At 34.8% G+C, this 25,551-nt stretch overlaps 2 protein-coding genes across 2 annotated transcripts; both read right to left on the bottom strand.

The window, feature by feature from the left end:
* Window positions 1-13,084: 13,084 nt before the first annotated feature.
* On the bottom strand, window positions 13,085-20,825 carry LOC136208203 (uncharacterized). Its single transcript, XM_065999003.1, has 3 exons — window positions 20,718-20,825; window positions 14,586-14,747; window positions 13,085-13,786 (listed from the first exon to the last, which is right to left on the bottom strand). Exons 1-3 carry the CDS (start codon window positions 20,823-20,825, stop codon window positions 13,085-13,087), a joined length of 972 nt encoding a protein of 323 aa, XP_065855075.1.
* Window positions 20,826-24,114: 3,289 nt separating this feature from the next.
* On the bottom strand, window positions 24,115-25,057 carry LOC136209393 (protein GL2-INTERACTING REPRESSOR 1-like). The gene is made up of 2 exons (XM_066000844.1): window positions 24,877-25,057; window positions 24,115-24,790 (listed from the first exon to the last, which is right to left on the bottom strand). Exon 2 carries the CDS (start codon window positions 24,777-24,779, stop codon window positions 24,462-24,464), a length of 318 nt encoding a protein of 105 aa, XP_065856916.1. The 5' UTR covers window positions 24,780-24,790; window positions 24,877-25,057; the 3' UTR covers window positions 24,115-24,461.
* Window positions 25,058-25,551: the final 494 nt, after the last annotated feature.

The raw sequence follows: 25,551 nt of genomic DNA, 5'->3' as shown, positions 1-25,551 counted from the left end.
GACTCCTTTATAGAATTGATATATTTTAAGTAACTTCAATTTTTTTTGAACAAGTAACTTTAATTCTTAATTTTTTTTTGTTCTTAAATCATTCAAATGTTGTTTGTTTAGTAGAGATAAATTAACTGTTTAACAGGGTCCGCCTGAGCTATGTTTTGAGGGCCCCCAACTCAGGGCCCATATTAATAAGGAGGCTTAAAAATATATATATGCGTCATGAATACATTATATTCTGGGCTTTTTACATGAATATCATAATTGACTACAAAATTACAATTAAATCATATCATGAAACTTAATTCTTAATATGTCATTTTTCTCTATATATATACCAAATAAAATATGCTTTTATACTTAATTTAAAAAGTTTAAACTCCAATTCATAAATCCTAAACTCTTGATAATATATTCTAGACTCCTCATTTATAAACTTTAATCATTAAAAATAATGATTTTATTAGTTTGATATAATTCAAAATCATAACTTGACATAGTTGTAAATAATTTTTCAAAAGTGAATTTCTATGTAAATTTCCCTTATATTTTTCAGTTTTTTCTTTTACTTTTTTACTTTTTTTTCCTGCTTTACTTTGGTAGTGTTAAAATCAATTGGTGGATTTTGTAATTATGAAAACGTTAAAAAATTAGACTGATTTTTCATTTTTAGTGGTATATATCTGTAAATATTTTGTCTTTTTAATTTAGTTATGTAAAAAGATTAAGAATAGTTATTTATCTTTTAAGTCTTATGATATAAATTTAGCATTATGGTTTTTGGATGAGAATGAATTTAACTTCTATGTAGAAAACATAGCATTCTTAAACATAACGTTTACGAGTTGGTGCAATTTCAAGCCTAGTTGATGAAATAAGTGTTTTTTTTCATTGACATAAAATATGCAATTTCAACCCATATTGAGTGACCAGAACGGTATAGGTTGGAGCGAGGACATAACATAAATTTTCGTCAATTAAGCTTGAAACTATATGTTAACAATGTAAAATTCAGCCACAATCAGGACCATGGGTGATTTCATCCAACAAGCATCATTCCTTGTTCTGTTGTAAATACCAAAAGTTTGTTAGTCTTTTTTTTATTTTTTGTACACCTGTAAGTTTTATCCCTTTTCATGCTAAAAGCATATTCCTTTGCATCTGTATTTATTTAGTGCTCCATTGAGCCATTAATGGCAAGAAAAGCAATTTTGCACAAGGCTTTCTCTTCCTTAATTTTCCATCTTATGATGGTATCAGAGCTTTCTCTCTAAAATCCAAAATCTGGATCTATTCTTCTCATCTCCATTTTTTCCTTCTTTTTTACAGTCACCATGGCTGCTGTTGTAAATCGTCCTCTGAGACAAGAAGACACCCCTTCCAGCCCGTATTTCTTACCGGCGAATGAGAACCCATCGTTGATTTTAGTCACCACGCTTCTCACCGGATCTAATTACCATTCATGGGCCAGAACCATGAAGATGGCGCTCATGTCCAAAAACAAATACAAATTTGTCGATGGATCCCTAACACCAGCTGAGGAAGGAGATCCTCTCTTTTCATCTTGGAATCGTTGTAACAACTTGGTTTTATCATGGATTCAACACGCTGTATCTCCAACAATCGGTAAAAGTATCATTTGGCTTGATGGTGCTAAGGCTGTGTGGGATGACCTCAATGATCGTTTTTCGCAGTGTGATAACATCCACATCTCAGAACTTCAGAAAGAAATTCAAACTCTCAAACAAGGTACTCTTTCAATTTCAGATTATTATACCCAAATGAAGATTCTCTGGGATGAGCTTTTAAACTTTCGCCCATTACCCACCTGCACTTGTGACCCAGTTTGCACTTGTGGTGCCATTAAAGTTTTTCGCACTTACCTTGATTCTGACCAAGTAATAACCTTTCTAAGAGGCTTAAATAGTGGATTTGCAAATGTTAGCTCACAAATCCTGCTCATGGATCCCCTTCCCTCACTCAGTAAGGTTTTCAACCTGACTTCTCAACATGAAAGACAAGCAAACTCAGTTGCCCTTCTCACTCAAAATTCCCCAGAACCAACAGCCTTTGCAGCCTTTCAAACTTCAAATCAGACACATTACAGATACCAACCAAACAGAGCACCAAACAACCAAAGACGCCCAAATCATCCCAATGGAAAATGCACATATTGTGATAAGGAAGGGCATACTGAGGACATCTGCTATAGAAAACATGGTTTTCCACCTGGGTATGGCAAGAACAGGAAGAATGGCAGAGCTAATCAAGTCCAAGCTTACTCTCAGAATAACAACGCAGAGCATAGCAAGTCCAACAACGCAAACGATAAATCATCTTTCACACTCACTCGAGCCCAATATGATCAGATCACGCGTCTCATACCAGAACGACAAAACCTGAATGACAACTCACCACCAGCAAACACAGCTCACATTGCATCTGTCAGTAACAATCGCACACCATCTCAGCATGAACACCACTCTGGTATTGTATCTTCAACTTCAAATAATGAAATTAACCATGCTAGTTGGATCCTTGATACTGGAGCCACAGATCATATTGTCTGTGATTTACAGTATTTTTCTTCTCATAAGCCAGTTGCAAATTATACTGTTCAACTTCCAAACAATATATATGTGCCTGTCACACACATAGGCACAGTTCATCTCAGTCCCACGCTTGTGCTTCGTAATGCTTTGTGTGTCCCAAAATTTCAATATAATCTTATATCTTGCAGTCAATTGACAGAAAACTCTGCAATTTGTCTCTATTTCACATCTCAATGTTGTATTATCCAGGATATGAACAATTCCCAGAGGATTGGATATGCTAAGGTTCGAGATGGCCTTTATCACATGGATCCCCCTTTTGTCAACAAGAAATGTAGTGCAGCCACCAAAATCACTTCTCCTGAAACCACCCTTTGGCATATGCGTTTGGGGCACCCTTCAATTCAAAGAAGTCTAGTTCTAAGAAAACATTTTCCAATTTTCCCTGTTTTTGATAATCATTATCCTTGTACCGTTTGCCATTTGGCTAAACAAAAGAAGAAATGTTACACTGTCAGCTTTAGCAAATCAAAAGAGTGTTTCGATTTGGTTCACATGGATATTTGGGGTCCAATCCAAAAGTCCTTCAATAGTAAACACTACTTTCTCACTATCGTTGATGATCACAGTAAATTTGTTTGGCTTTACTTTATGCAACATAAATCTGAAACCAGAGACGCAATATTAGCATTCAATAATTATGTTGTCAATCATTTCAACAAACAAATAAAAACCATAAGAACTGACAATGGGGCTGAATTCAAAATGGTTCAATTCTACGCTGAACATGGTATACTTCATGAAACTAGTTGTCCTGAAATGCCTCAACAAAACGGTGTTGTTGAACGCAAACACCAGGATATACTTAATATCACTAGATCACTTCTCTTTCAAAGCAAGATGCCAGATAGTTACTGGCCAGAGGCGGCTTCACATGCAGTTCATTTGATAAATAGATTGCCCACAAATGCTGCATCTATACCATTCATCACTCTCCATAATAGAAAACCAAACTGGCAAGAACTTAAAGTTTTTGGCTGCCTGTGTTACGCTTCCACCCTCGACAGACACAAGACTAAACTCACTCCAAGGGCTTCCAAATGTGTCTTTTTGGGGTATAAGTCTAGGGTCAAGGGTTATAAAGTGATGAACTTAGCCACTCATAAAATATCCCTATCCAGAAACGTTCATTTTTATGAAACCCACTTTCCCTATGATCGAAAACCTCTCAATCCAAGCTCCACCAAAGTAAATCAGCCCTTCATTGACAATGAAAACAATGAAAATCAAAATAATTTTACTGACATTTTGGTTGAGAATGCAGGTTCTGAAATTAATGATGGTGCAACTGAAGGACATGATTCACCCATTGATAATAATTTTGTTGATCACGAGCCAGCTGATTCACATGACATAGATCTTGGTACTGAGTCTTCGGCACAAAATGAAGGAAGTGGAGAACATGACTTATCAGAAACTGAACCTAACAACAACCTCAGAAGATCAACGAGAGATAAACAAATTCCCAGATATCTACAAGACTATCACCACTCTCTTGCAGGTTCAGTCATTGCTGCCACCCTTCCACCACCAAAATCTCCTCATACACTCGACAAAGTGTTATCTTACGACAATCTGTCTCTTGTCAAACGAGCTTTTTCAATTAACATCAGCTGTCAAAGAGATCCAACAAGCTATGAAGAGGCAATCAAAAGTCAGCACTGGAGAGAGGCCATTCAAGCTGAACTTGAAGCTTTGAAATCGAATGAAACATGGGTGATCACAATTCTTCCTGCAGGAAAACATCCCATTGGATGCAAATGGGTCTTTAGGACAAAATATAGAGCTGACGGGACAGTGGAGAGATACAAGGCCAGGTTGGTTGCAAAGGGATTCAATCAACAACTTGGTTTGGACTTCACAGAAACATTTGCCCCTGTAGCAAAAATAACAACCATCAGGCTCTTCTTGGCTTTAGCAAGTATGAATGGTTGGGTTCTTGAACAAATGGACATAAATAACGCTTACCTTCATGGGGAGATAGAAGAAGAAGTATACATGTCCATTCCTCAAGGAGCAAACAGCCCTACTGACAGCCATTCAAAAGTCTGCAAATTGAATAAAGCATTGTATGGATTGAGGCAAGCTGGAAGACAGTGGAATCTCAAGCTTAGCAAAGCTCTTAAACAATTTGGACTCCATCAAAAAATTTCAGACCCTTCGCTTTACATTAAAACATCAGGTACCAAATTCCTTGCAGTTCTTGTGTATGTAGATGACTTATTGGTAGCCAGCAATTGCCAAATTGAAGTGAATTCTGTCAAACATTACTTACACAACCTGTTTAAGATCAAAGATTTGGGACCCCTTCAATATTTTCTTGGCTTTGAAATAGCTAGAAATTCTACTGGTATCCACTTTTGCCAAAGAAAATACTGCTTAGAGCTATTGCAAGAATATGGATTCTTAAATGCCAAAGCTGCAAACACGCCAGCCACACCATCTTTCAAGCAATCCAGTTCTCCTGAAAAATTGCAAGATATCCATGGGTACCGACAATTAATTGGAAAATTGTTGTACCTAACTCATTCCAGGCCTGATATAAGTTACATTGTTGGTCAGCTGTCTCAGTGCTTAAACAATCCTACTTCAGATGACCTACAAAAGGCTCACAGGGTATTGCGATATCTCAAGGGATCACCAGGACAAGGGCTTTTCTTCCCTGCTCATAACACTGCAGAATTGAAGGCGTTCACTGATGCAGACTGGGCCACCTGCACAGAAACAAGGAAATCCATAACTGGGTATTGCATTTTCTTGGGAAAGGCATTGATCTCTTGGCGATCAAAGAAGCAATCAACAGTCTCAAAGAGCTCATCTGAAGTGGAATATCGGGCCATGGCTACCACAACTTGCGAGGTACAGTGGATTTTGTATCTATTGCGAGATTTTCATGTTACTCATGCCAGCCCTGCTCTGCTTTACTGTGATAACCTTGCCGCAATGCATATTGCTCATAACCCCGTGTTTCATGAGCGCACAAAACATATTGATATCGATTGCCACGTCATAAGGGAAAAATTACAAGCCAACATCATTCATCTACTTCCTGTTCGATCTTGCTACCAGATTGCTGACTTGTTCACTAAAGCTCAATACCTTCCGCAGTTGCTTTCTTTTAAATCCAAACTTGGCCTGTCCAACATATACATGCCAGGTTTGAGGGGGGGTGTTAATAATGTAAAATTCAGCCACAATCAGGACCATTGGTGATTTCATCCAACAAGCATCATTCTTTGTTCTGTTGTAAATACCAAAAGTTTGTTAGTCTTTTTTTGTTTTTTGTACACCTGTAAGTTTTATCCTTTTTCATGCTAAAAGTATATTCCTTTGCATCTGTATTTATTTAGTGCTCCATTGAGCCATTAATGGCAAGAAAAGCAATTTTGCACAAGGCTTTCTCTTCCTTAATTTTCCATCTTATGACTATACGAAGTTACCAACTAATAAACGTTAAGTTTAAGATTGAACTATTTTATGCGTGGATGCTAATCGTTCTGTCCGAAGAATTATATGGCTAAATTTGTACTATTCCTTATAATAAAAAAAATCGTCTACTCTCCAATTTATTATCTTGCCTCGGGCATCTAAATGGTCAGGAATGGCCTTACCGTTTAGAGAGAGTTCTTAAAATGTTTGATTTTGAAAATGAAAATTTGGATTCTAAAAAATATGGTTCTAAATAACTTTAATTCTTGAATTTATTTTATTTTTATAAATTTTTTGTATGTTGATAAAATTTAGAGATTTTTATGTCCGATTTTAAAAGCAACTAGTAAGGCAGCCGTAGCCTTCTATCTTCTGTCCTCAATCCCCTAGAATAATCAGTATGCTTTTTTTGCCCAATTCTCTCATTAAACCCTTTGAATACTTATTTTCAGACTGTAGGTGAGTAAATTACATTTATAGTCCCTCAATTTTAGACCTATTCATGGGTTGGACCGGACAAGAAAAATTAAATGGTTATTATAAATAATAAAAATTCACATATTAAAGTATTATTATGAATAAGAAAAATCTAACAAACATATATTATAAACTATAATTTATAAATAAGAGTTTTGCAAGTCCGTAATTTTATTTTACAAAAGATGAATCTACTGACCATATAAAAAATAATCTAATGTATGTGTAAATTTCATAGAGTGAAGTCGTGTAAATTGAATTTAAAACTAATATTATAAATATAAAAAAAAATACTAAATGTAATTAAATCATATCTCGGGCCGGGCCGGGCTAGACTTGGATTTTGAAATAAATCCCAAACCCAACCCATTTTAAATTCGGACTTTTGCGGGCTCGGGCCGGACCGGGCTAAATAAAGGCGGGTTTGGACGGGCTGGACGGGCCAACGAGTTCATGAACAGGTCTACTCTAAATTGACCTTACTTTCTTTATAACCCCTAAACATTTTATATCTTAAATAAAAAAATTTGAACTTTATCCTTTATTAACATAAAAGTACTTAACCTTTAACAACTCCAATAGCGGCTAGTAACACTCTATTATAGAGCTGGTGAAAATGATAAGTGTTGTTTGTGTACAAGAAAAAAAATGAATATTTAGAGAGAGAATTTTTCAAAATTATAATTTTTTAAAACGTTGATTTTGGAAAATAAAAAATACATATTCTAAACAACTTTAATTTTTGAATTTTTTATTTTTATAAATTTAAGAACTTTATGTCCGGTTTTGAAGACGAGAAGCCATAAAAATGTAAAAATCTAAATTGAGAGTGTATTTTAGCCATAGCCTTGTATCTTATGTCCTAGTAAGCATGACAACATGAATACTTGTTTTTTTTTTTTTTTTTTTTTTGCATGTGCATGACCTAAACTTTAGCTTACTCAATTCTCTCTATTAATTTTGCAACTTTTTTTTTTTTTTTGAAAGAAAAGACAATATTATTGGCTAATATCAGCAAAAAGAATAGAGGACAAAAAAGGAGGGGCAAAATGCCACTCACTATGGTGAGACACAGAACTAACTGCTCGGGCTAGACAGTGAGCAGCACAGTTCGCTGACCGTTTAACAAAAGAGATAGATACATCATCTAGCTCTTGAATCAACAAAATACAATCAGAAATCACTTCAGAAAAATATGAAATCGAATGATGCCGTTCCTTAATAGCAAGAACAACTGACAAACAATCAGAACGGATCTCCACCTTCTTTAAACCACTTCCTTTGATCCATGAAAGAGCTTCTTTAACAGCCATAGCCTCAGCTAGAATAGGTTCAAAACATTCATTCAAACCACCATGACAGGCAAATAAGCACAAACCCAAATGATCCCTCAAAATAAACGCATAGGAACAGTAACCATCATCATGAAATAAACCAGCATCAACATTACAGGCAATCTGATTAGAACCGGAACGTACCCAATAATCCGGACGACTAATTGAACCAGAAAAACAAGAATATCTCAAGGAAAGAACAATATTCCACTCTTCCAACTCCTTAGAAGCAACACGAATTAAATCCCGAGGTGATAAACAAGAATGAGACCAAACCTGATTATTCCTATTCTTCCAAAGCCACCAAAGAACAAATAAAATTCTACCAGAAGCGGACTGATCAGAATTCATTAATAAAAGATCCAACCAAGCACCAAAATCGCGAACCCCCAATATACGATTATCCGAATAAAATTCAAACCAAACCTCTTGGGAGAACGAGCAATGTAAGAAAATATGTACCTCATCCTCAACTTTGTCATTACACATTGGGCAAATTGGTGAAAGATTGTTGTGGCGTCTCAGAAGGTTCTTCATAACCGGCAAGCAACAAGCCTTAATTCTCCAAATAAAATTTTTGACTTTTGGAGGCAAAAGTAACTTCCAAATACTGCACCACACACCGCTGCCAGGCAACAAATCACAACGACTAGAGCTAATCCTATATCCGGATTTAACCGTATACAAACCAGATTTATCAAAGCCCCAAAACCAAGAATCCTCAACCAAGACATCTCTCCTAGGAATAGCCAAAACAAGTTTAACATCCCTGAGATTAAATGTTTGAGAAATTAACTCATAATTCCACCGCCCATTCGACAAAAGAAGATCAGCAACCTTACCGCTTGGAAGATTAGACGAGAGAGGGCTTTCGATAAACGGATTCAATTCATCCAATAACCACGGGGCTCCCCAAATATCAGTTAAGAGGCCATTACCAATTTTACGACGAAGACCCTTCAAAAGGAGAGGACGACCAGTGTTAAGCCCAAAATATACCTAAAATATCATACATAAATACGTTAAACTTACATTGAAATCGAGTTAATTATGTTCATTTGGAATACTTTTACGTCTTTATTTACTTCTTTGATGCAAGGTACTTAATTATTTGGTTAAATCCAAATAGGAGCGAAAACGGAGCGAAAACGGAGCTAAAATGGAGGAAAAACCTAAAAAACGTACCGAGAATGCATATCAGTCAGAAGAACGCTCAAGGAGGACGAAAAGCAGTCGAGAGATAGGGAAACATCTCTCTGTCGCGACTGAGATTTTGAGAATCTCAGTCGCGACTTACGGAGGTCAGCTCGGGGGAAAAACGAAGTCTTCAAACTCGCCCCTATACCCCCTGTCGCGATTGAGATTTTCAGAATCTCAGTCGCGACAGCGAACCCTTCTGCACACAAAACACATGTTTTAAATCGAAAAAACGCGTCTGTTCGTTCGGATAAAAGCAACCCTTCACCCGCGGACACGACCCATCATTTACAACCCTTCAACAACTATAAATAAGTGATCCATTTCAGAGATCAAGGTTGGTTAGGTTGGAAAAAGTTAGAGAAATTAGAGAAGAAAGTTATTATGTTGAGTTTCTGATTCAGAAAAGAATCAGAAAGTTTAGATTTCATTTCTGTATAAACAATCGTGCTGTACACGAATTGTTATTAGATTAGTTATAAACAGTATTAGTTTAGTTTTCATTCTGATAGTGGACGAGATCAGTCTCTATTTCGAAGATCCAGCGAGAAGAATTGACGGCTGAAGCGCATGAGGTTTGACGAACCTACGGAGTTTGAGAGAAAGATTGACGACCCGGATCTCAAAGTTTTCGTTACAATGCTATCCAAGTTTCTACTTCTCTGTTAACTTGTGAAAATTCACATTTCATTAATGATATACTTATTTATTCAATACATTCTTACTGTTGTTATTTTGATATTGTTCTGACAAAATGATTTTCAAAATGATAAATTGGTGTTTTTATTAAAACGTTCTATTCCATCTTATTCATATAAGAACTTTGTTGAACACTTGACAGATTTAGTTTTTATGGATGACATGATCGCTGATCGCGGCTTATCAGACATAAAATACTAGTTTGATTAAGGTAGGAATCACCTCAACATCAGGGGGATTTCTATGGTTCGAAGCCATTTAATTGAATAAATCGCTATATTGTTACATGTCCATAATCTTACAAAGTTAAAGTTGTTTTCTTTGCTTTATGAAAATAAGTTCTATTTTATTCCAATTGCGGAAATATCTGTCTTGTAATCAAAATCACAAAGACGGAACTGTTCTCTAAACTCGATATAATTCTTCTATCTAATCCTAATTTACCCAAACCAATACAATTAATTAAACGATTTTCTTTAGTTAAACCTAAAGACGTGACTAAACCGAATTAAATAAAGTTTTAGTTAAAAAGCGTTCCCTGTGGGTTCGATATCTTTTATTACTACAAGCGTATACCGTGCACTTGCGGAAATCGCTCAACAACCAGCAAGAATACTTCTCCAAATATAGGACGGATTATGTCCTATAGATGCATGAAGAAAATCAGAATTCAGAAAATAACGAGCTTTCAGCAGCCTAGCAACCAAAGAAACCGGGTAGTGTAAAATACGCCAAGCCTGTTTGCTAAAAGAGCTAAATTGAAGTCACGAATCCGCCTAAAACCAAGCCCTCCAAGACATTTGGGATCACAAAGACGGTCGTAACTCATCCAGTGAATACCTTTATCATCACTATTCCCCCCCTACCACCAAAAACGATTCAGCATGCACTGAACATCCTCACAAAACTGATTCGGAAGAACAAAAATACTCATGATATAAGTTGGGATCGATTGTAAAACATACTTGATAAGAATCTCCTTACCCGCCCTTGAGAGAAGCTTTTCCTTCCAATTTTGTATCCGAGCTCTAATTCTGTCCTTTAAGAACGCAAAGGTCCTCATTTTACTATGACCAACAGATGCCGGAGCTCCCAAGTAGAAACCAAGATCAGTGACCTCACGGACTCCCAAAATTGAAACAACCGAAATTTTATCATTAACTCCAGTGTTAGAACTGAAAAACAAAGCATATTTATCCAAATTTATACATTGACCAGAAGCACCCTCATATAATTTGAGACAATGCTGAACCGTAGATGCTTCAAAGTCTGAGGCATTAAAAAACAAATAACAATCGTCAGCAAAAAAGAGATGAGAGATACGGGGAGCCGAAATAGCAATCCGACATCCATGAATAAGACCAAGACTCTCCTTAGCCTTAAGAATAGCCGATAACCCCTCCGCACAGATTAAAAACAGGAACGGACTAATAGGATCACCTTGTCTTAACCCCCGAGATGGACAAATAGGACCAAGTTCACGACCATCATGACAAATCTTATAGGATACAGACTCAACACGCATTTTCAACCATTTAATCCAAACTTCATTGAACCCCATCTTTAAAAGCATCTTCCATAAAAACTGCCATTCAACTCGGTCGTATGCTTTACTCATATCGAGCTTCAGCGCCGCTAACCCCACTTTTCCTTGCCTTTTATTCTTGAGATGATGGATGACTTCATAACCAACAATGACATTATCAGATATAAGTCTACCACTCAGAAAAGCACTTTGATTGATAGAAATTATCGATGGAAGGACGACCTTAAGTCTAACAGCAAGCATCTTAGAAACAATTTTGAACAATACATTACAGAGGGCAATTGGACGAAGATCAGAAACCCGCTCAACATTAGCTTTCTTTGGGATAAGAACGATAAAGGTGTCATTTAGAAATTCTGGTATTTGAGCAGTTCTAAAAATCTCCAAACAATATGCCACAATATCAGCCCCAATGATTGCCCAAAAACGTTGGAAGAACGCCGGATTGAGCCCGTCAGGCCCCGGGCTTTTATCCGGATGCATAGAGAAAACGGCAGCCTTAACTTCATCAGCACAAAAAGGACGGCAAAGAGACTCATTCTGAAAATCACTTACCCAATGATGAATTGCTTCGATTATAAGATCAGCTTCGCAACCACGACTTTTAAAGATGTCATTAAAATAATCACAAAGAATGTTCTCAATACCATTACCCCAGCCACACCACATATCATTGCAGTCCCGAAGTTTAGAGATGGTGTTGTTCCGTTTCCTAGAAGATGCGTAGGCATGGAAATAACTCGTATTAGCATCTCCATCTTGAAGCCAATGCAATTTAGCACGCTGTTTCCAAAAATCCTCCTATTTTTGAAGCTCCTTCACGTAATTAATCCTCGCTTGATTAAACAATTCCAGCCCAAGCCGATCCGACCGCCCCCGAAATTCATCCATCTGATTACGAAAACACTGAATCTGACTAGAAAGATTACCAGCAACAGACTTACTCCAATTTTGAAGAGCCATAATACACCCATTAAGCTTCTGAGATAAAGAAATACCTCCACTAGAGTCCCAAGAGGATTTAACAGTAGCTTCACAGCTAACTTCCCTCAACCATTGATTCTCAAACCGAAATCTTTTAATTTTGGGAGCCCGTAACCATACTTTTAACTGAAGGAAAAGTGCCGAGTGATCAGAACAAGCCGTAGATAAATTCATTAAAATTGATTGCCCAAAGGAATCCTTCCAATTTGAATTAACAGTGACCCGATCAAGTCTCTCTTCGACCCAAGAGTTAGACCCTCTTCCCCTCTCCCATGTGAAGGGATAACCTTTCATCTGAAGTGTTTCAAGTTCACAATTCTCTAACGCTGTCTGAAACCCTTCTAATAACCAATAAGCACGAGTAGACCCCCCTCTCTTCTCAGAATCACAAATGAGATCATTAAAATCCCCAACACAACACCACGCTTGCCTATCAGAATTGAACAAGGATGAAAGAAGCTGCCAGGATTCTCTTCTTCTATGTCGTTCGGGAAAGCCATAAAAACCCGTAAGACGCCAAGAAGGAAGATTAGAGATAGTAACCCGAGAATCAATAAAATTGATTTGAGAATTCAGAATATCAATTACAACATTACTCCGCCAGAGCAAAGCAATACCACCCCCATGACCTCTACCGTCAACAATATGAAAATGCTCAAAACCCAACTTTCTACAAACAGCTTGAACCCTTACCTCCTTAATCAGAGTTTCCATAAGAAAGATTATAGAAGGCTTGTGGACACGAACCAAGTCCCGTAGGACATTAACTGTACGGGGGTTGCCCAATCCCCGACAGTTCCAGCTAAGAAGACTCATAATCCCAGGCGGACCTGGCTGCCAGGTCTCACCCCTCCACCGATTTTTAGTTGTTCGGCACAACTCAGCTCAAATTCTATATCCACATTAGAAGTATGTTGCCTCTTCGGATCCATGACTAACACATCATCAGTAGGCAAAGAAACTGACCCAGTAACAAGCTTACGGCCACCATGCTGAATACCACTAACCTTAGAAGTCAGACTTCCCCCAGGCTTCTTCCCAAGAGGGTCAATTTCAATAATAGAAGATTCAGAAGCATCAAACTGTCCCAATTTCTCAAACCTAAGAGTATCCTCTTGATCGGACGGGTTCCTTAGCCATTCTTTACCACGCTGAATTCCAGTTTTACGAATAACAGCTCTGAGCCAACTACCATACTTCCTTTCAACGGATCTCTCAGTTTCATTAAAGAGCTGAGGACAAAATTTATCAGAGTGACCAATAACTCCACAATAGAAGCAAAACTGAGGCAATCTTTCATACCTGATATTAACCCAAAGCCAATCGCCCCCACTTCTCTTCAATTTCTGACCAGTTCTAAGAGGTTTCCTGACATCAATAGTCACCTTGATGCGTAAAAAACTTCTACGAAGCCTTGAGAAGTTTTTAGGATCAGACTCCAAAAACTGACCCACTTGATTCCCAATAGCTTTACATGCAGCCTCAGTTTGAAAACCAATAGGCAAATCGAAAACCTGAATCCAGATAATAAGATCAGTTGGATGAAGGGCTTGTTCCGTGACCCCCAACTATTTGATAATCAACAAATTCTGATTAAAGGACCAAAGACCATCATTAAGCACCCTTAGCATATCAAATTCGTGATAAAATTGAAAAAGATACATTCCCTCAATATCAGTTTCCGTAATTGTAACACCCTTGACTGGTTGCCAAATTGCTGCCAATGTATTCTTCATTGACTCAAAATGAGTAGCTCTAATTGCCAAAAATTGGCCAATAATAAAGAAATTCCTTTGTTCAGTAACAATTTGGAGGGCCTCTTCTGGTAATTCCAGACCCTCATCTTCATCACATAGACACAATTGAGCATACTCATCAGCCAAACCCTTATTCTTCTCCATAGGGATAAAAAAGACAGAAAAACAAGATATCTTGAACCAAACCAGAACAGAGTACCACCCCAGCACAGATGACACAAAAAGAAGAGAATCAATATAAAAAGAAGGAAAGACAATCAAAAGGAAAGGATAAAAACGATTAGGGAAAGACAATTGAAGTTAAATCTAGCAGAGGAGGCAAAAATTGAGAAAAGAAACGAAATAACAGCCTGAAGAAGAGATTAGGGATCGCAATTTAGGGAAACAATCAAGACAACCCCAAATTGAACAAGAAAAGAAACGAAATAACAGCCTGAAGAAGAGATTAGGGATCGCAATTTAGGGAAACAATCAAGAAAACCCCAAATTGAACAAAAAGTAAATCGTAAAACCAGCAACAGATTGAAGGAAAACAGAGATCAAATTAGAATCAAACCAACAGAAAGATCGCAGGAAGACAAATGATGAATCTCAAGCAACAACATCTCAGGCGAGAAGACGGAACACTCCAATTGGAGAGACTGGATGCGCTGATAAACACTTTCGGGTGAGTCTTAAGCACTTTAGGAACATGAGGCACATAAAAAAAACATATACTCTTTTACTTCGTTTCTGCATTAATTTTGCAACTTTAATTAAATAAATTTACTTGAAACATTTTCGGTTATTCATACTGACAGGCTTCTTGAGGATTAATCAGAAATTAATCCAAGACTAATTGAATTTGTATTTTTTATTTGTAAATTAACAAAATTGTTATATAAATTCAATTAAAATGTGCATTATATATAATATCTAATATCTAAAATCATGTATATGTGTAATATATATTTTTAAAAATATATAAACATCAACATTTCAACAACAATATCATTGAAACAACTCAAACAAATAAAATATAATGTTATATAATTCACTAAAAATTATTAAACAGTATCCTTAAAGTCTTAAACCATATCATGAAAACAAGTACAAAACGCAATTATATAAATATTCGAAAATAATAAGTATAATTCATAAATAATCATGCGACAATGTTCAAAAGTGAATTATAATAAAAGAAAAATAATAATATTAAAAAACGCTTTTGTTCATCATTGCTTAGATGAAGCCCATACGATTTATGCGGAGCCTAGACAACTAAAGATCGTCTAGAGGCAAAAAAGCCAAGAGGGGCTAATCGGAGAAAATCGGGCCGGGTCGATTTCGGAGCTTAGGCGGTCCATGCGGTTTAGTTTTGAACAGTGAGCGGAATAAGGAGAGATTTTGAAAAGGTTGAAATTTGTACACTTTAAGCAAGTTCAGGGGCTAATAGATCACTTTAAGAAAGTTCAGAAGGCTAATAAGTACATTTGAGAGGGTCAATTGGTCATAGAGTAAATAGAACTTTTTCAAAGTATACGGGACATTTGATTTTTTTGGACAAATATTGAATATACATGCTTAGGCATAATACATCCCCAACCCTTTAAGTTGTCTAAAAACTGCAACTAACCCCTTGAACTTCAAAATAGTACAACTAACTTCATCAACTTGCTTATTTGGAACAAATAACCCTTTAAATGTCATGTGGCAGTACATGATTGGGACTTCAAAACGTTACAACTACGCTCCTATTATTACACACTGTCAACCACACCCTGCCAGATGACATTTGAGAGTGATTGTTTAATCCAAATAAGCAAGTTGAGAGGGTTAATTGTAACGTTTTAAAGTTCAGTGTTCAGTTGCAATTTTTGAATAACATGGGAGGCTTAGACCATGTGAATTTTAGGGAGTTAACTGTTCACTTTAAACAAAAATAGGGGGTCAATAGAATATTTTTAAAGTTTAGGGTCAATTGAAGTTTTGAGACAAATTCAGGAGCCTATTAATTCTTTCTTTTGCATTCCCTATGTATAATTTGAGGAGTTAAGAAGTTTTACCTAAATAGAGAAATAGTAGCAGAAATGTTGGATTTAGTGAGTGATTTAAGAAAATACAAGATTTAGTGAAAAGGAAGAAAAGATTGAGGGTTGAAGGTGTAATTAATTTTGGGTATTTATCATCTGACGTAATACTCTTCATTATTCTCAACTGTCTCAATTACTATTGCATTTATTTGATTTTAATGGTCTTTCAATCTAATACACTCCTCCTTTTTTTCAATGCTCGAACTACCCAACCTCCTCTCCATCTTCCATTTACTATTTTACCCCTTCTAAATTAAAGCATTTTTATCTTTTGGTCAATTTCACTTTTGGTACTTTAGGTTTGTGTTTATGTTCATTATGGTCCCTGGATTTCGAAATTGGATGTTATGGGTTCTGGACTTTGCACTTTGCTGACGTATTGACTCGTTTTAGGGTTGATCAAGATGAATTTTTTACCCTTCTATTAAAGCATTTTATCTTTTGGTCAATTTCACTTTTGGTCCTTCAACTTTTCCTTTATGTTCATTATGGTCCCTGGATTTCGAAATCGAATGTTGTGGTTCCTGAACTTTGCACTTTGTTGACATAATGACTCGTGACCTTTCCAATGCTTGAACTACCCAATCTCCCCTCCCCTCCCTTTTCATTTACTTTTTTTACCCCTTATATTAAAGTATCTTTTGGTCAATTACCCTTTTGGTCCTTCAACTTTACATTTACGTTCATTATGGTCCATGAGCTTCGAAATCGAATATTATGGCACCTGAACTTTGCACTTTGCTGATATAATGACTCGTTTTACAGTCGATTAAGATGATCATTCAATGCTCGAACTACCCAAGCTCTCCTCCCTCTTCATTTACTTTTTTACCCCTTCATATTAAAGAATTTTATCTTTTGGTCCATTTCACTTTTGATCCTTCAACTTTGTATTTATGTTCATTATGGTCCCTAGGTTTCGAAATTAGATGTTATGGGTTTTGGACTTTGGACTTTGCTGACATAATGACTCGTTTTACCGTTGATGAAGATGACTTTTCCAATGCTCGAACTACCCAATCTCCCCTCCCTCTTCATTTACTTATTTACCCTTATTTTGGTAAATTACACTTTTAGTCCCTCAACTTTACCTTTATGTTCATTATGGTCCCTGCATTTTAAAATCAGATGTTATGCCTTTGAACTTTGTATTTTAGTGATATAACGACTCGTTTTAGGATTGATCAAGATGACTATTCCAATAGAATGTAACCCTCCATTTTAGAGCTGATGAAAATGTTATTTTAGGATGTAACCCTCTCTTGTAAATTACAATTTTGGTCCTTCCACTTTGTCCTTATTTTTATTATGGTCTCTGAATTTCAAAATCGAATGTTATGGCTCTTGAAGTTTGCACTTTACTGATGTAATGAGCCATTTTACCTTGGATCAAATCATTCTAATAACATTTAGCCCTCTATCGTATACTTTTGATCCTTTAACTTTGCTTTTATATTCATTATGGTCTCTCGACTTCAAAATCAGATGTTATGGCTTCTGAACTTTGCAAACTAACATAATGAGTCATTTTACCGTTGATCAAGATGACTATTTCAATAAAGTGTAACCTTCCATTATAGAGTTGATGAAAATGATATTCTACTTCTATTATAAATTACACTTTTGGTCCTTTAACTTTATCTTTATTTTTATTATGGCTCCTAAACTTTAAAATCGGATGTTATGATTCCTAAAGTGTGCACTTTACTGACATAATGAGTCATTTTACCTTTGACCAAAATGATCACTTCAATAACATGTAGCCCTCTATTGTAGAGATGATGAAAATGACATTTCAGCAACTTTAGTTCTTGAACTTTTTGAGTTTTGAGTAGTGTTGTTAGACCTGGTAAATTACACTTATAGTCTTTCAACTTTGTCCTTACTTTCATATTGATCTATGAACTTCAAAAATCGGATATTATACCTTCCGAACTTTGCACTATACTGACATAATGGCCTATTATATCATTGATCAAGATGATTACTCTAATAACATGTAACTCTCTATTGTAGAGCTGGTGAAAATGATATTCTAGCTACTTTAATTCTTGAAATTTTTAGTTTTGAGCAAGACTCGATAAATTACACTTATGATCCTTCAACTTTGTCCTTACATTCATTCTGGTCCTTGAACTTCAAAATCGGATATTACAGCTTTTGAACTTTGCACTATATTGACAGTCCGACATAATGACTCATTATGTCGTTGATCAAGATGATTACTCTAATATTGTGTAACCCTCTATTGTAGAGTTGATGAAAATGATATTTTAAGCAACTTTTGTTCTTGAATTTTTTAGTTTTGAGATCATTTAAATATTGTCTGGTTAGCAAAGAGAAAATAATTGTTTTGAGAAAGAAAACTTCAAAATGGAAGTTAATATGGTTCATATCTCTCACATTTTCAGAGAAGGAAACAAGCGAACTGAGATTCCTGAGATTCCTTTCCTTCCTTTTGCTCTAGTAATAATTTCAATAGAACGAACTATTATCTAGGGTTCTTGTTTTCTCTTTTCTTCTAATAAATTTGGTTCTCAAGTTGCTGAGGTTGTTAACATAGTTGAGATGGGTTGAGCTGCTCCTTTTCCTGCAGAATACACTTTTACAAAAAAAAATAAAATTAAATCCGAAAATGGTGATTTGAAAAATTAAAAACAGTGATTCTACAGAGAATGTGATTTTAAATAATTTTAATTTTTTATACTTTTTCATGTTGAAAATGTCCTCGCTTGCTCTTTTTGACTTGGTTAGCGATAAAAATAGACTATTATGTTAGTAAAATGTAATGTTCAAATGTCATAATATCCGGTTATAAAGTTTAAGGGTTATAATAAAAAAATATAATAAAGTTGAAGGGTCATAGATGTAATTTACCCTTTTATCTATCTATGGTTTTTGGATGTTATTCTAATCCGTGCTTAACTAGCGAGAGAAGACCGTTAAATTTTTGCCCTTTATTGGAATTAAAATGTTTGGGTAAAGTTTCAAAAAAGTGGGTGAATGTTCTTAATCTTTGTTTGTTCCAAAAAGTTAAAAACATTTTTCTTATGAATTATTTTATTTTGTGGGATTAAACCTCTGATATTTTAATTTTAAGTCCCCGCTTTATTAAATTAATTAATTATGAATATTTAATTCAGTTAAAAATCCATTGTTCATTTTATTTTTATTTAAAATTGTACTTTTTACAATTCGACATAAGTTTTCTTTTGGATAAATTATGGGGTAAATTTCAAATAAAACCCTTGTGATTTCTCTAATTTTCAGATAAAGGACTGTGGTTTACTTTTTGTCAAAACGAGAATTAAGGTTTCACACTTTTAATAATGCTATTAAAACTATCTTTAACGATCTAAAAATGAAAATTTTCAAGAATTGAAGTTGTTCAATGTCATATTTCTTATGGAACTACATTTTCGATTTTAGAAAATCATCTTTTTTGGAACTTTCTCTCTCTAAACATTAACTTTCTCTCTCTTTACATCGTCTAAATAATCTCGAAATAAAAAAGTTGAAGAATTAAAGTTGCTTAAAATATTAATAATTCTTAAAATATGTCATTTTTTAAGTCATCAATGGTGATTTTAATAGTATCAATCGAAAAAGTCCTTATTTTGCTAAAGTTGAAAACCTCAGTTCTCGTTTTGACAAAAAGTAAACCACAGTCCTTTATCTGAAAATTAGTGAAACCACAATGGTTTTATTTGAAATTTACCCTAAATTATATACATGATGTACAAACTTTGCTATTTTCACACTTTGGTTACAACCTTCAATTTTGCATACAAAATGTATAACATTTTTAGTGACCTCCCACTAAAATTTACAACTGATAATTATGATTGATCAACACGAAATCAACGTGCCATGTCATAATTTGATCTTCTTAAAAGTCAAAATTGCTGACGTGGCGCATTGGCATGTCAACTTTTAATTTTTATGGAGGTCAAATTGCTGACGTGACGCGTTGACTTCGCGTTGACGATCACAATTACCGGCTGTACATTTTAGTGTAAAGTCACCAAAATGTTGTACAATTCTATATGCAAAATTGAAGGTTGTACACCAAATTGTAAAATATAGCAAATGTTGTACACCACATATGTAAAATGTAATCAATTAATCACTCAGTTGCAAATAATTAAGTTACACGGGGAAGATGCGTTGCACGTGTCTTAAAAAAAAGTAAAACGATGAAAGTCAGGTATGCGGTTCTAATATTAGAGAAGACAAGTTTTACAGTCAAGCGAGTAAGAACTTTCTTTTTAATCTATTATATGAATTATGTAATAATATTTTAAGGCACATGCAACACATCTTCCGCATGCAACTTACTTTTTGCAATTGAGTGACTAATTGATTACATTTTACGGAAGTTCAGGGGACTAGCTGAACATTTTATGCAAGTTGAAAGAGCTATCGAGATACTTTAAAAAGTTTAGGAGCCAATCGAACTTTTTAAACAAATTCAGGGTAAATGATATATTAAACCTTTGTACTTTTCATGGGTTGATTACAAAATTGGGCCTATTTAAAAGTCTATTTACATATTAGGACTAATTGTCTCACTTCTTACCAATCTAGACACTCTCACTTGATTTGGACCAAAATACCCTCACTTTCTTTTCTTCTTCGTCAGATTCACTTCTCTTCCATTGAAGTCCTCCTCCAAAGTTCAAAAGCTCCATCGAAGTCCTCCTCACGAAATCAGAGTCCACCATTGAAGCTCCTTATCCAAATCGACCCCTCCGTTCGAATCGTTGTCGAAGTCAGAAGCTATTCGAAACCTGGGATCACATGCAATAAGTATTCTCAAAATCATAATCTACCTTTGAAGCTCCCTGTTCAAATCGACCCCCACCTAGGATCGCCTTCAAAGCCAAATGACCATTCCCAAAACCGGAATCGCCTTGGAAGTCGGAAGCTCTTTGCTCAAGTTTTTTACTCGATTCGGTTTCTTAAATCAGGCATAGAAAGCTGCTGAAGATGTGGTTTGGATCTACTTTAATTACAAATCTGGACCTATACGTCGAAATCTCTTCTCATTTTTTTTCTTCTTCTCATCTCTTCTCAAATCTGGATTCATCATCGCGTTGCATATATAATGCGACATCATATATAAATTATTCTTTGTCGCGTTGTGTCACGTTTTCATATAACACGACAGATAACATAACCTTATGTTATCTGTCGCGTTATATAAAACCGCGACACAACGCGATAAAGAATAGTTTGTATATGATGCCATGTTATATATGTAACGCGACACAACGTGACAAAGAATAATTTATATATGATGTCGCGTTATATATGCAACACGACAACTCGACAGTTGCCGAAGTTTCTCTCCGTACCGATTGGAGAATGAACCATCCCCTAATCGTTTTAGAATTTTTGTTGAAGATGTGAGAAAAGTTTTGAGGTTAACTCAGATTGAGAAGTTGAAAGAAGATACGAGAAAAGTTTTGAGGTTTACGTCATCGTAAAAGTTGAGTTGGATTATCAAGATGAATGAATGAAGAAGATGAGGATATTTTTGTTCAAGTACAGTAAAAATGTCTAGATTTATAAGATGTTGAACAACTAGACTTAATTCGTAAATGAGCTTTCAAAATAGGTCAGATTTGTAATTTTCCCTATTTTTCATCTTTTAAATTTGAATGTCTACTAGGGGAAAATTATTAGAAGCACCCGATTTTTTATGTCAATTGGAGGACTTCCCATACATATTTTGACATGTGTAATATAGACTCACATATATTATAAGAGACCCTACTATTTTAATTATTACGTGGAGTTACAATACACGTGTCTAAATATGAATTGTGGATCATCCGAGTGATATAAAAGACAGGATACTTAATATAAGAACTCCTACGGAGAATTGGACTGTTGAGGACTGGGTGGGGGCCTCAGTCATATTTGTGCAATTTTCATGTTTCTTAAGTACAAAGAAAAAATCTATTTGATTTTAACTTTTGACCGTTACAGTGAAATCTAAGCAAATTCAGTGATTATTCACTTCAGCTGACTCAGACCTTGCGTCAGATATTCTCAATGTGGCCTGCTGCTCTGCTTGATTATAAGATTAAAATGGGTAAATTACATCCATAACCCCTAAATTTTGATTTTACTGTCTATATAGTCCCTAAACTTTAAAATCAAACATTATAACTCATGAACTTTGAAAATGTGGTTTTAGACTGCTTAGATTCTTAGATTTTTTTTTACTTGGAGATCGTCATTAATCAGTTATAAAACGGACTATTATGTTAATAAAGTACAAAGTCTAAGGAACATACTGAAAATAAATACAAAGTTCAAGAGCCATAGATATAATTTACTAGAATAAAATATAAAAATATCTAAGATTCATATAATATGTGAACTTTAATTTTTGATTTTTTTTATTCTTCACTTCATTTATGTCCGATTGAGAGAGAAAATTTCGAAAATAAAAAATAGTAATTTTTATAGAAAATGTGATCCAAATAACTTTAATTGTTTGATTTTTTCTATTTCAAGACTGTTATTAGTCATTTTGACTTATTCAAAATTAAAATGAGTCATTATGTTAGTAGCGTGCAAAATTAATGAAATTAAGGCTCAATTTAGTCTCTAAATTTGTAGACAGGTCCAAATCAAAGTTGAGGCATCAACTCATCTCTAAAGTTGATACTAATATTTAATAAATTAGAACTTCAGAGCTGAGTTAATACATAAACTTCGATTTTTAATTAAACTGAACGAGTCTATCAACTTTAACAAGATGAAAAAAAGTGCAATTTCAGTACCAGATTAAAAAAGAGAATAAAATATAAAAATGAACCCTTACGTCAATCAAAATGATTTCTGAGAATCATTCTATGGGTCTTAACAGTCGCAACCTCATCAAAGCTATTATAAGGCTTTGCTCCTCCTTTGAGTTCGTAGAGTTCAGACACATTTTTAGAGAGCAGAATCGTGTTGCTGATCGCTTGGCGGCGGCGGGCCATGAAGGGACGTTAGGCGTTACTACCCTTCCTGTTTCCCCTAGTTTCATCTCTCATCTTCTCTTAGAAGATAGGATTGGGGTTAGCTTCCTTAGGCTAATTCCTGGGTAGTTTGTTGTTATTCGTTTTTCTTTTCCTTTTCTACCCAAAAAAAAAAAAAAGTAACCACAAAACTAATGTATCGCAATGTTCATTTTTGAAATTTAGTAACTATAATGAAAAAAGTAAAAAGTTCAGGAACCAAAAGTGTAATTAACCAGATAAAAAAAAATACAAAAAAAGAAACCAAGATTCATACAAAAACTTGGGCTTACATTAACTTTCTGCTGAACAGGTAAGAAAATTGGAACTCCGAAAACCAAAATAATTTGGAAAATCGAAAATGGTAGTTCTTAAAAGAAACACATAATACAGATAACTTTAATTTTTACTTTTTTTTATATATATTTTGAAATCGTTATCATTCATTTCGGTTCGATAAAAAATAAAAAGCGCTAGTGTAAAGTTCAGGGACTAAATTGAAAACGGCGAAGACTTAAGGGACTAAAAATATAAAAAAGAGAATAAAATATAAAAATGAACCCTTATGTTAGTAACTGCAAAAAAAACTAATGTATCACAATGTTCTGAGATGAAATCCAGGGACTATAATGAAAAAATCAAAAGTTCAGGAATCAAAAGTGTAATTAACCAGATAAAAAAGAGAATAAAATAATAATGAAAAAAAACTAAAGATTGATGCGAAAATTTGGACTTACATTAGCATTCTGCTAAACAGACAAGAAAAACTTCCAAAACTAATATAATAATTTTTTTTGAATCAAAGAATGAATGAATTAATGAGCCAAATTTTGGCAAAATTGTAATAATGATGCATGAATGAAACTCAGTAATGAATTAAAGAATTTGAAAAATCGAAAATGGTAGTTATAACAAGAAAAACACATGATATAACTTCAGGGACTAAATTGACAAAAATAAAAACTTCAGGGACTAAAGAGTAATTAACCAGATAAAACACAAAGAGAATAAAATATAAAAAAAACCTAGATTGATACGAAAATTTGGGGCTTACATTAGCTTCTGCTAAACGGCAAGAAAATTGGAAAAAAAACTCAGACATCCAACCACCCAAACGACGCCACTTCATCTGAGTCCTCCTTAAACCCACTTTGTTCTTCTGATAAAATTAAAATTAAAAAAAAAATAGTGCTATTCCGGCTCCAAAATTTACCTGCAAAATAATTGGAGCCCCAATAGCACTACCCCTCATCATATAAAATTACTCTAATACCCTTAATCAAACTTAATTAATTAATTAATTAATTATAATACTAATCTTCTTCATCTTCATCTTCGTCTTCTTCAGGTGTTCTTCGTCTGGTTATTTTCATGGAGAAAATCAAGCAAAACAGTACTCTTACATTTCGGACATTTCGGATCATTTTCCGACAACATCACATACATAAGACACCTCGGACATCCAACCAACACCATTGACGTTGCTTCTTCTGGACTATTACACTGATTATTATGATTATTATTCAGCTCCGATGACACACATGAACTCGGCGGCGATACTGTTTCTGATCTGCTCGGCGATGACGGCAACTCCTCCCTTGGTTGCGGCGGCGATAAATTCAGCTTCAAATCCAGCTTCCTATTCCCATTTCTCCGACTCATCGTCTTTTTTTCTGTTCAAAAAACACGATTGAAATTAAAATTAAAAACATCGATAGATTACGAAGATTAAAAAAAACACAGATGGATAGATGATTACCTTAAAATTATGAAATTATGTGAGATTTTGAAGGAGGAATGTGATTATGGGATTATGTGTGTATATATATATAGATAGATATAGAGAGAGAAAGAGGAGAGAGAGGGGGGGAGTTAGGGTTTAATTAAATTAGGGGGTAGAGAGAATTGAATTTGGGGAATTAAAAAAGGAGTAAATATTGCAGAGAAGAAGAGAAGGGGGTCGGTGTTTTAATAGAGCACAGGAAAAAACTCAATGGCTTTTAAGGCTAATTACTAGTAGTATTTATTTAATTTAGGGTTAATTTCGTAAAAACACTTCAAGTTTCGTTGATTTGCAGATTGGTGTCTGGTTTTGTTGGGATAAGGTGTAAAAATATCTCTAACGTTGATAGTCATGAGTAATTTTACTCATAATGTCTAAAATGATGTAATTTTACTCCATAATGTTGGTATCTATGAGTAATTTTACCTCTGGCGTTTTTGTAGATAGGTACCTATTGTTTTTTGGGATAAGGTTTAAAATTATCTATAACGTTGACAGTCATGGGTAATTTTATGCTTAACGTTTAAAATGGTGTAATTTTATCCTAATATTGGTACTTAAGAGCAATTTTACCTCTAACGTTTTTACAGATAGGTGTCTATTGTTTTTTTTGGATAAGGTGCAAATACCTCTAACGTTTACCGTCAGAAG

Source organism: Euphorbia lathyris, chromosome 10 (genome assembly GCF_963576675.1).
Source record: "Euphorbia lathyris chromosome 10, ddEupLath1.1, whole genome shotgun sequence".
In the NCBI taxonomy this organism is placed as follows: Eukaryota; Viridiplantae; Streptophyta; class Magnoliopsida; order Malpighiales; family Euphorbiaceae; genus Euphorbia; species Euphorbia lathyris.
This window is presented reverse-complemented; position numbering and strand designations above follow the sequence as displayed.

Coding starts and splice junctions, on each gene's coding strand:
- LOC136208203 (XM_065999003.1), bottom strand. CDS start 20,825: ATGGTGGACTCTGATTTCGTGAGGAGGACTTCGATGGAGCTTTTGAAC. Junction 14,748..20,717: donor AAGAAGAAAAGAAAGTGAGG/GTATTTTGGTCC, acceptor ACGAAGTAAAAG/AGTATATGTTTTTTTTATGT. Junction 13,787..14,585: donor TTCCTGCGATCTTTCTGTTG/GTTTGATTCTAA, acceptor ATCTGGATTCAG/GTTTTCGATTTGCCTATTGG.
- LOC136209393 (XM_066000844.1), bottom strand. CDS start 24,779: ATGAGTCGGAGAAATGGGAATAGGAAGCTGGATTTGAAGCTGAATTTA.